Source organism: Athene noctua, chromosome 4 (assembly GCF_965140245.1).
Source record: "Athene noctua chromosome 4, bAthNoc1.hap1.1, whole genome shotgun sequence".
Taxonomy (NCBI): Eukaryota; Metazoa; Chordata; class Aves; order Strigiformes; family Strigidae; genus Athene; species Athene noctua.
Genome location: NC_134040.1, coordinates 50202396 through 50213440, shown reverse-complemented (window position 1 = coordinate 50213440; position 11045 = coordinate 50202396). Strand labels below are relative to the sequence as shown.

At 46.2% G+C, this 11045-nt stretch overlaps 1 protein-coding gene across 1 annotated transcript; it reads left to right on the top strand.

The window, feature by feature from the left end:
• The first annotated feature begins 1306 nt into the window (after positions 1-1306).
• GRSF1 (G-rich RNA sequence binding factor 1) lies at positions 1307-10872 on the top strand. The gene is made up of 10 exons (XM_074905318.1): positions 1307-1539; positions 1881-2025; positions 2936-3091; positions 3448-3588; positions 4935-5064; positions 7655-7815; positions 7971-8095; positions 8786-8921; positions 9146-9229; positions 10636-10872. The coding sequence occupies exons 1-9, from the start codon at positions 1342-1344 to the stop codon at positions 9202-9204; spliced, it is 1251 nt and encodes a 416-aa protein (XP_074761419.1). The 5' UTR covers positions 1307-1341; the 3' UTR covers positions 9205-9229; positions 10636-10872.
• The last annotated feature ends 173 nt before the right edge of the window (positions 10873-11045 follow it).

Below are 11045 nucleotides of genomic sequence, written 5' to 3'. Positions count from 1 at the left end.
ATTCCTTTGAAAATGTGTATAATGTGTGATTTACCTTGAAAATTCAAGAGAGTTGAGAGTGCTATTGTCAACAGACTGTGCTATTATCAATGTAATAGTCTGCCATATGTAAGTTTGTTACAAGAAATAATTTATAAAAGCAAAAGCCAACAACGAGATGACATAAAACAGGTCATTAATATTTTCAAAACAGTGATAAAAAACATTCAAGGCTTCTGGGAAATCAATGGGTTGGCAGTACTACAAGCTGACAGACTTCTGTTGAAAAAACCCAAGATTGTATTTTGAGTGATAGTTCACAATGGCTTGAGATTGCAACTCTTACTTGGTGATCCCGAGACTAGAAGTACAGGATGCTGGATAAAAGAGGAAAATTTTCCCTGTAGTGGCTGCCACCATCTCCCTGCTGCTGGGGTCCATGTGCCAGGGTGGCCTGGCACATCCTCTTTCTGAACAACCACTCTGATACCTGCCTAAATACCCCAGATCTGAGTCTCCACTGTCTCCCTTGGCTTTCTCCACTGTTGGGTTGGTCTTTTTTTTTTGGCTTGTTTTTCTCCTCCCGCTCACTTTGCTTCATCCTGAAGATTGTTCTGTGTTCAGCTTCTAAGTGCACACACGGGGAAGGTGGTGCCACCTTTTCCCCCTTATCCCTCTTAGGTGAAGCAGTAACAGCAGGACTGGTTTTCCAGACCATCTGAAAGGCGTATATTCCCCGCAAACAGGTTCAGCCAGCAGTGCCTCTAATATGTAAGATGGTCTAGCTAGGATGGCAGCCAGGGGGAGAAAATCAGCTGCCATAAAAAGTCTGCATGGAAAGGGTGTAAAAGGGTTGTCATGCTCAAGTCTGATTTAAAACTTTACACTGCAACTGTAGCGTCGGTTTTCTTTTCTTTCCTGTTTTGATTAAAAAAAAAAAAGAAAAAAAGAAAATGTCAGTGGTGATAGAAACTCCAAATGAGCATAAGGCAGCAATAACTTGCCGTGGATCCCCGAACCACGCTTCTCTGTTCAGCTGTGTCGGATAAGAAGCATTTCACTTCCGAGCCCTTTCTCGCAGAGCCCGGCCGCGCCCCGCCCGGCACAACAGGCCACCCGCCAGCCCCACCGCCTGCCTGGGGACACCGTTCCGCCTCTCCATTCCCAGCCGGGAAACGGCAGCCGCGGCTCGGACAGAGGGGTGAGGAGCGACCACGTCCACGGAGGACGCGAGGCCCCCGGCATCGGCACCCCCGAGCCGGTCAGCCCGCCGGGCGGCGGAGCGGGACGCGAACCCGGCTCCTCCCGCCCGCCGCCTCCTGGGGAGGGGAGGCGGAGCCCGCAAGCCTCCGCCCGTCGCCCATGGCCGCCGCCGTCGCAGCAGCGCGTCGCGGCCTGGCCGCCCTGCTGCTCGGCCGCCGCCCGCCGCTGCCGCCCTGGCTGCGCCCGCCGCCCGCCCGCAGCCTCCTCAGCCCCGCCGCCGCCCTCGGGCCGGGGCTGGGCGCCCCGCGGGCCCCCGCCCCCGCTGCGCTCCTCGCTGCCGCCCGCCGCTACAGCCAGGTAGGGGCCCGCGCGGACGGGGCCTAAAATGGCGGCAGCGGCGCGGGCGGGAGACGGAGGGGACCCCACCGAGCCGCTGCCCGGGATGGGGCCGTTGGGCGGGAGGACGAGCCCCGGAGCCCTGCGCCCTCCTCCCGGCGCCGCGGGGAGACGGCCTGCGCCATGTGCGGGTTACTGCATGGCCTGGCCCTGCTCCTCCCCGGCCTGGCCCTGCCCGCGCGGCGCCAGGCCCCCAGAGCATGCGCCCGCCTAAAGAGCTGGAGGGAGCTGGGCGCCGCTGCGCAACGCTGCGCGTTTCCACCTCGTAATTTGGGGTCTTCTTGGTTCTTTTCTGGTGGCAGGTTACAGATGCACCGTCCGTGGAAGGTCGCCTCTCAGAGCAGGATCCAGAGTCACCCAAGGCAGAAAGTGACAATGTCTTTCTCGTCAGGGCGCAAGGATTCCCCTTCTCGTGCACCGAGGAAGACGTGCTTACCTTTTTTGATAGTATGGGAGTTAATTTTCTTGCGTAACTGTTCAGTTTTGGTGTTACTGAACCCAATCAGTTAATTAGTTCAGATCATTAGTTAACAGAAAGAAAACAGAAAAATTGTTAGCCAGAGAAAGATGAGTTTTTCATATTGGTGCCAAATTATTCATGATTTACACATGTAAAACAAATAATCAACTTCCAAACTGTTGGACAATGACTGGAAACTCATCCTTGCAGCATTTTATATTTAATTGAGGAAGTGTTTCCCTTTTTAGTCCATGTCTCCACAGCAAAGGCAATCCAATTGAAGTGATTCCTTTAAAGACCGTTATGGTTGGCTTTTTCCCAAACTCGTTCTTTTAAACAAACTCGAGTGGGTTTTGCTTACTAGTTTAAACTTCACTGTTGCTTTCTGATCCTGATTAATAGGCTTGTACCTTTGCAGGGCTGATCCCTTCATACTGTAATATTATGATGCATCCTTCCAGAGTAGACTAGACAGTTAGAGCCAAGTTTTTAAATGGCTTAATAATCTGCAGAAATAAATTAAGTCAATTGGAAGTCCTGGGGGAAAGGAACATAGAGCAGGCAGAGTATAGCTATAGAGACTGAACTACTATATCATTTGTTTTTGATGTCAGGTAACTCAAAAATAATTAAGTTTATCAACAGTATGACAATATAATCCAGTTATACAGCTGTGGAAGCTAATGGATATCACATCAGATTCTTACCTGCAATAAGCTTTGTGTGTTAGAGCTAAGGTTAGAAACAGGAGTTTCCTACCTTTGTTTCAAGACCGTACTTTGCCCCACAGAGGGCAATAGCTTTATGCAGAATGTTCAGTTGTGATCTGCAATCAAAAGACCCCCACGTTTGATGCAGTTGCATATGTTTCTGTATCATATGTTCTTTGATTTCTAGGCTGTAGAATTCGAAACGGTGAGAACGGCATACACTTCCTCTTAAACAAAGATGGGAGACGCAGAGGGGATGCCTTGATCGAGCTGGAGTCGAAAGCAGATGTCCAGAGGGCCTTGGAAAAGCACCTGAGGTATATGGGCCCGCGCTATGTGAAAGGTGGGTTTGAAATGGCAGAAGTTATATTGGAAGAAAACTTGATAAAGTGAAGAAGAACTGCTTGAAGAATAAAGCGGGCTGGTGTGACGGAGGGCAGCGTGGAGAGATGCAGGATATGGAACAGAGCAAATTAGCCAGCACAGCATCACTAAGCCAAAACTTCCTAGGCTGGACAGGAAGAGCAAAGCGGTTTGTTCGGTGAGGGGCACCAATGCAGGACCATTGACTATGGCAGGCGGGAAGAAACATTATGGAGTTCTGTCAGGGGGAAGAAGCTTCCTTAGAAGAATGCCTGTAGAGAACCTCCTTCCAAGTACCATGAGGGAAAACATGTTTTGTGCCTGTGTCTCTTGCAGTTTTTGAAGTACACGATAGTGATGTAGAGAGCTTACTACAAAGTCTGCGGGATGAGTCACAAGCGATAAATGATGGAGTTGTACTACTCAGAGGCCTTCCATTCAGCTCCACCGAGGAGGATATTGCAGATTTTTTCCCAGGTAATTCAGCCTAGTCTGTGCTCTTCGGTTACAAGGCATTTACTTCTCCAAGTTGATGCTTAGGTAGCTGTTCTTCCTCTGAGAAAAGGAAAAGCAGATGCAGCCTTCAACACCTTAAACAGTATAAGGAGTTGCTGTCCCCTTGCAGCTTGAAGTAACTAAAGTTCTCTGAACAAGCTTTTAGCTGTAAGAGAGGAGCCTGCATCCTGTTCCCTGCAGTCAGGATTGCTACCAGTGCATAATTTGGCAAAGTTAAGAGAGGCAAAAAAGCCTGTATGATAGTTACAGTACAGGTGAATGCAGCATGGGTGTTCACAGCTGTATAATTGTGACATTGTTTATGCCACTTAAAACTGTTAACAGCGATTTATTGTGTTTTTTTAATTATTGGCTTGTTCATGGTTGTGAAAGTTCACTGCACCAGTCTCAGCTCAGCAAGTACTGCACAGTGCCTGCACACATGCTCATGTCCCACCCTTAGCGCTTGAGCAATGCAGATGGTTGCTGCCTGCCTTCACTAGGAAAGAAGCCTTTCTAGGCTTTGCAAAATAAATTGACATTTCCTTAGGTAAAGCTTAAGTAGTAGGCTAAACCAAACCCACTTCTTCCACTCCAGACATGCATGCAGAGTCCTAAGGCTTGTTGTATCCACTGTCATACCAAAAGCAGAGGCCGCTGGTAGTAAATTTTTCAATTGATAACCAGTAGTTCAAGATGTTTGAAGGCATCTAGTAGCAGAGTTATCACAATGAGATGACCAGGGAAGCATTGTGGAGCAAGTGTTCCCATTTCTTTAGGAGCTTGAGGAAACCCTTTGAGAAAGAAACAGCGTGCAAAGAGGTATGCAAAAGCACTCTTGAAAAAAAACCACAACTGTAGCCCAGCCTAGCGTGCCCTCTGTATCATGTCAGATATAGCTGTTTACTGGATGACAGGCTCCCCAAGCAGCTATTATACAGCACAAAAATTGAAGTTCAGTGAATTTGACCTGGGTTTTAAAGAGATGGGGCAAAATTACCATAATAATAAGAGAAAATTTCAAGAACATTTGTGCTCTGGACCTCCTTGTTGACTAGAATTCACTTGTTATTTTCTTAGTTACTTGAAGCCTGGAGTTGATTCATTATTGGCATTAAGCCTTCTGTGAAAACTAACTTAAAGCAAGTAAGTTGGAGTTTAAAAAAATTTTTAAAAAGGCATGTAGGCCAGCATGAACAGTTGTTTCAGAACTATTTAACTGTCTGATTAGCTTGTCAAAAACCGAGAGTAAGGAAAAAGATGTCTCTCTGAGTTGTAACACAAGTTGTTGACAATGTATGTGACTTTTTCTGCCCACTGCTCTATAGGTTTGAAAATAACTGACATAGCTTTTGTTTACCGGGGAGAAAGAAGAACAGGAGAAGCTTTTGTACAGTTTGCAGCTCCAGAAATGGCAGCTAAAGCCCTGTTACGACACAGGGAATACATGGGAAGTAGGTAGGTACTTCACTGGGATTCATGAGGGTAGAAGAACACAGTATGAAGCATTCTGTGTGTCTTACAGCTTGCTTCTTACCAGGTGAAAGAGCTAATCTTAGGTTATCCCATACTTACATTATTACCAAGGAGCCCTCTGCCCTTATTACCTTTAAAACCTAGAACTCAGATTTTAGATTCAAATTTCAGTAGAAGTCATACCTAAATCTTTCTCGCAGTGTTGTCAGACTGTTACTTTGTGGCTTAAAGCATTTATTTTTAATAGCACCCTCTGAAATACTCTGTGTAACCTAGTTACCTCCTCTGGTGATGTTTTCTTTAGAACCTTGACAAAATTGGAGAAAGAAAGATGAAGCCTTTTGCAGGCTTCTTTGTGCTGCAGAAGCACCTTCAGCGCTTGTAGGCTGGGGGAATTTGGGGTCTTGGAGAAATGAGTTCTGTTTATTCCTGAAGGCAGTTTTGTCCCAACAAAAAAAGGGGTGATAGCATTCAGAGGAGGGAGGGCACACTAGATCAACACTGCCTGCCCAGTCACAAGTGCACTGGGATCCTGCGTCTGCTACAGACATTTGCCCCTGCCAAATTTCCAGCAGGTTCCTTGGAGCTTTCTGCAGTTTTAGCAACCCTCACCATTCTCTTGAGGCCAGTACCAAGCACAGTCTGTCTCCACTGGGAGAGTACACTGTACAAAACACAGTTTACTACTCGCCTCAGGCTTGAACCCATTCCTGATAGTGACTGCTGGCCAGCACCAAATAGTCATCAACCTCTTTGGTGACCACACCCCACCTGTGCTGTCCCCCTTCCTCAGGAATCCACATTCAACCATTTTCTCCCAGAGCAACAAACTCTATGCTGCACACTTAAAAGATGCCTCTCTTTTCTCAGGCAGAAGCATATACCCCTATTTCCCAGAATCATGAAATCATTTAGTTTGGAAAAGACCTTTAAGATCAAGTCCGACCATTAACCTTTACACTGTTAAGCCCACCGCCAAGCCATGTCCCTAAGCACCACATCTACATGCCTTTTAAATACTTCCAGAACTGCCCTTGGGAAAAAAAAAAAAAAAAAAAAAAAAAAACACAAAATTGCTTTTACCCTGTTGAGCTTTCTAATTTTGCTTTAATAAGCTGCTAAGTTCTCTTTCTGAACACCAGATAACAAAAGCTCTCTCCAGACCTTTACCACTTCTACATACCTACTTCCTTTCTTCTGTTCCCTTACTTTCTGCTCCCACTCTGCATTTCCTTGTGTTTGTGCCTCCCTGCCCTATACAGCTGCTCTCTACGTGTGCCTAATAATTGAATTAACTAACACTTCCCTACCCTCAAGATTAATTCTGTGTGCCCTTAACTTTCTCTTTGTCATAGTCAAATGAGAGCTGATCTGATTCTCCTACCCAAGTTCATACACTTATGTTTCTCTGTGATTACCCAAGAAATAGAGTGGTTTCTAAAACTGCTGTCAGTTTGCTCTTGTTCATTCTTCCTGGGCTATTGATTTTATCCAGAAATGGCCTTCAGCTGTGCACAGGACTGAGTATGGGTTTGGGGAGCTGAGCTGTAAGCTGTCAGCCTGTATGTGGGGTTAACTTCCCTTACTCTGGCCACTCTCTTCAGACAGGAGGAAAGCTGCCTCATGTGGCTGTCCATATGCGCCTTTTCATCACATTATTCCTTCAATGCTATGGAAATGGCCTAATTTAATACTGCTAGTTAAATTTCTGTGAGGCCCAGCTGGTACTAATTTGAAAGATTAGCACAGGCAGCTCTGAGTTAAGGGGTTCTGGGGTGGGTAGCTAGAAACATAAGGCATTATTTTATGTTTTTAACCTGCAAGTAAGAGTTTGTTTTATTTTTCTTTCTGTGGTGTACGGAGGAACTTGGTGGAGCCCCTTAATGTTGCATTACCTATTGGTGTATTACACCCATGACTTTCACAGGCAGCCACTCACATTTTATCCCATCAATTTCATAGCAATATGTAAAATCTTAAGGCTCCACTGAAGTATTTAATGTGACCCTGTGCATCTTCTGTGTCTGCCTGTTTCAGTAATCTGTTTTGGGGTTGGGCGTTTGCTTTTTTTTTTAATTTGAGGTTTGTAATAATTGGAAAGTGCAATTTGAAGAGGTGCAGTGAGAGGAAAACAGCCTCACATACAGGGCTGCTCAAAAGGATGCATACTACTGAAAGAAATAGAAAATATTTTTCAGAGGAAGTAAACATGTATTTCTGCAACAAAACAGAGTTCTGGCTTGCGAGTGATTGGTATTGCTTCTACAAGAACTTTGTATAAGGCTGTAAACTAAAAAGAGTTTGTCCAGACCAGACTAGTAATCTGTCTCACAGTAGGTGGCTTTATACAGGATAGTGGCTGTCACTGAAAGTGGAAGGGGCTTTCATAAACATAATTGTGCAATTTAAATTAGTTAATTCTTCAGAACCGTTGCTTGCCATGCCCTGGCTCTCACACCCAGCACATGAGCAGAGCTAAGGCAGGAGAATGTCCTGAAGGTTCTTTTTCAACAACTTGAGTTCTTTGTGGAGGGGCAAGACATGACATGTAATTTTCTCCTTTGACTTCTAGATATATAGAAGTGTACGTAAGTAGAAAGCATCATATGCAAAGGCACATGCCTTATGCCAAGCAGAGTACGATCTACTCCAGAGTGAGAAAAGAATATGAATCAATTTCTGAAGAAAGGGGATTGAGCGACACGGGAGACTCTGATGGTGAAAGAGAAACCAGTGAGTCCCTCCCTCCCTGTCATGTATGTTCTTTGAGGGCCCTTCGTTTTAACCCCGATGGTTTACTGTGAACATGACCCCCTGTGTCTGCAGCTTTCATGTGAGAGAGGTGAGAACTGCAAGCATTAATGATGTTTTTTTCCTCCATTCCACAGAATTGTGCAGCGAAGAGACAGAAAGCTCTGGGCACGTTTTAGAATCTGGGAACTTCTCACCGCCGCTGCACTTTGTCCACATGAGGGGTTTTCCTACCCAGGCTACTGCCCAAGACATAATAAATGTGAGTGACAATAAAACTATGAATTGAATTTGGTTGTCATTACCAATGCAAACCCTTGATTGTTACAGATGAAGTTGTCAGATTTTTAATTTATCCATGTCTTGGTTAGTCCTCAGTGCTGTGTGGCTTCAGGCTGAATGCGTTTGGAAGCCTGAGTTTGCTGAGGCTCCCCAGGGTAGCCATGGCCTCATGGGCACAGCAGTGATACGCTCGTCTCCATAAATAAGAACGGATTAAAGCTTGCTGGGCTGTCTTCATACCCCTCCCTTTGGCTCGAGTAGCCATTTATAGTCTTAGCTAGATTTCAGAGTAGCTGACTACAAAAACGAGTTTCAGAATCGCTTTAATATTTAATATTCTGTTTATTTACTAGTACATAACATCACAAAGCGAGCATACCTGAACTTAACAGCTTGGATGTTGTACAGAGCACATGTGCTGTGTGAGGATTTTTGTTCTGTCAAGAATGACTGCCAGGAGCTTGCAGAGGGTAGGGGACTGCACAGCATGGAGAGGTGGCTTGGGTGTGCCCCAGCTTCACCCAAACAAGAAAGGCAGCCTTTTGCTACTCCCAGGCTCAGCCTCCCCCGCAGCTGGACAGGCTTTATGAGAAAAACATCAAGTTTCTTGGTAATAGGTTGTGTTACTGTTGTTTCTTTCTCACCAACCTCTCATTTTCCTCCTTTTCAGTTTTTTGCTCCGCTGAAGCCCACAAGGATCATGGTAGAATACAACTCCCATGGAGATGCAACAGGAGAAGCAGACGTGCATTTCAAGAGCCATGAGGACGCAGTAGCTGCAATGGCCAAGGAGGGCTCACAGCTGCGTAAGTAAAGAGGAAGGGATCTTACAACCCCACGACTCAGACCCTTGGGGAGTTTGGCACAGCTTGTCAAGCTGCTGCTAACACCCCCTGCAGAAGGATCATCTTAAATGTAGATTTCCAAATTACCCTATTATGCGACATCGGCTTTGTGAGGGGGGGAAAAAACTAAGAAAATGACACTCAAGTCACTGAACACAGCCTGCCTCTCTGAAATTGTTCTCCAGAGTGCAGTGCCGTTGAATTATTCCTGAATGAACATCCAGAGGCAAAAGAAAACTGCTAGTGACAGTGGCACAGTCTCAGGTTTGGTAAGTGCATCCTCCTTTGCTGTTGTTCCTGTACTATTTTTTAGCAATGTGTGCCTCGGTCTTAACTATTTCTGATACTTTGGATTTCAGCTCCCTTAAAGGATCAAATTTACAGAGTGGCTGAAGGGGGTCATCACCGCTCATCTGAGGCCAGGCATTTACCCTGGCCTCTCTGGCCTGCAGATCCAGATCCCCATAGGGGTAAAGTCCTGAGGCTACAGCTGGAGCTGGCAAAGGTTATTGTGCTGCCCAGGCATCTGCCCTGTCGCAGCTGAGGCCTAGACTGTGCTGGAGAGCTTTTTCTGTTTTCTTCCTCCTTTTAAAACTGTCCTAATGTGATAGATGAAGGATCTGATATGGTTGTGTTCCCTGGCATGGAAGAGGAAATGGAGCTAAACATTTTCCCCAGATGTGTATTAACAGTAATTGGTCTTTTGGCTGGGACAGTATTACTTGGAATTACAGACAATGGAGTTTGATAAAGTAACATTCTTTAAATGATATTTTTTCTCTTTTAATCCATCCACTCAAACGCTACCTAAGTGCGAGAGTCAGCTACAAGGTAGTGTGTGTTCAGTGCAAACAGGCTGTTGTTTTTTTTCACAATGTTAACTTCAGGGGAGACATGTCCTGTAGTGGGACAGTTTTTGCCTTTTTTTATTGCACAGAAACTGTGTCTCTTGCCCTTTACAAGAGACAAACTGCAGGCTGTGGTGGGGTGAGGACGAAGGAGGGGCCTCTCCTGCAGAGACCCATACAGGGTGCTGTGGCAGTTCTTGCTGCTGAAACGGCATCGGGCCACACTCCTCACTGAAAACACAGCCCTCCCTGCAAAAAAATTAAAACCATGCAAAAGAAGGGTTTCCTAGGTCTACAGGAGTGAGGCAGAATGTATCAGGAAAGAAGTTCCCTGGGACCTTTGTGGAAGGCCCCAGCCACCTTGTAGTGCTTCCACCAATGCCCTTCTGAAAATGGGGGGTGATGGTTGCTGGTCCCCCAGGTGCTGGCCCTCACAGCTGCGGCAGGGAGGCCCCCCCCCCCCCCCCATCCCAGCAGCCCCCCTGGAGCTCTAGGTTTAAGACACACACCCAGCAGTGACCGACATGCCTACAACAGCCCCGACTTCTAAGTCCCTGTGCTGGGACCAGCGGAATTAAACATACACACACACACCCCCCACACCCCCCACGTGTGTGCTGCAGCCCCAGCCGAAAAGGTGTCCCCTCTTAGAGCTGTTTGCATCATCCTACCTTTTTTGGTGACATCTTTTAGTACTCCCAAATGCTACTATTCTATTATTGGAGACAAAAATGCAGAATAAAATGCGGCAATGCATTTGAAACAAAGACAGCAATAAGCTTGCGGTGAGGTAGTGAGTGATCTTTTTCCTCTTCCTTTCTTTTTAGGCCAAAGTGAACACATTCCGTGGATGCGAGTGTAAAGATCGAGTACGAGTGTCGCTGCTCAATAACGAGGCTAAACTGTACAAAATCTAGTCGAGTGTTGTGTAAAAGCATGTAATAAATTGTGTTGATACTGTGGAAAGATTGTTGCAAAAGCAGCAGCAGCTGTACCAGAGGAATGGCAGTTGCTGCAATATGGAGCACTTCTAGTCTCCTGCTGTGTGAGGTGTACAAAGCATTAATAAACCACCAGTATTCACAATTAACAAACCCAGAGCGATGTGAGCAGGTACTGTGTGGTACCGCCAGTACCTTCTCCTTCCCACCGCCCCTCTCTCCGTCTGCATAAGGAGCTGTCATCCCTCACCTGGTTTGAAATACTTACACATGTAGCCAGAGCAGAATGAGATGGA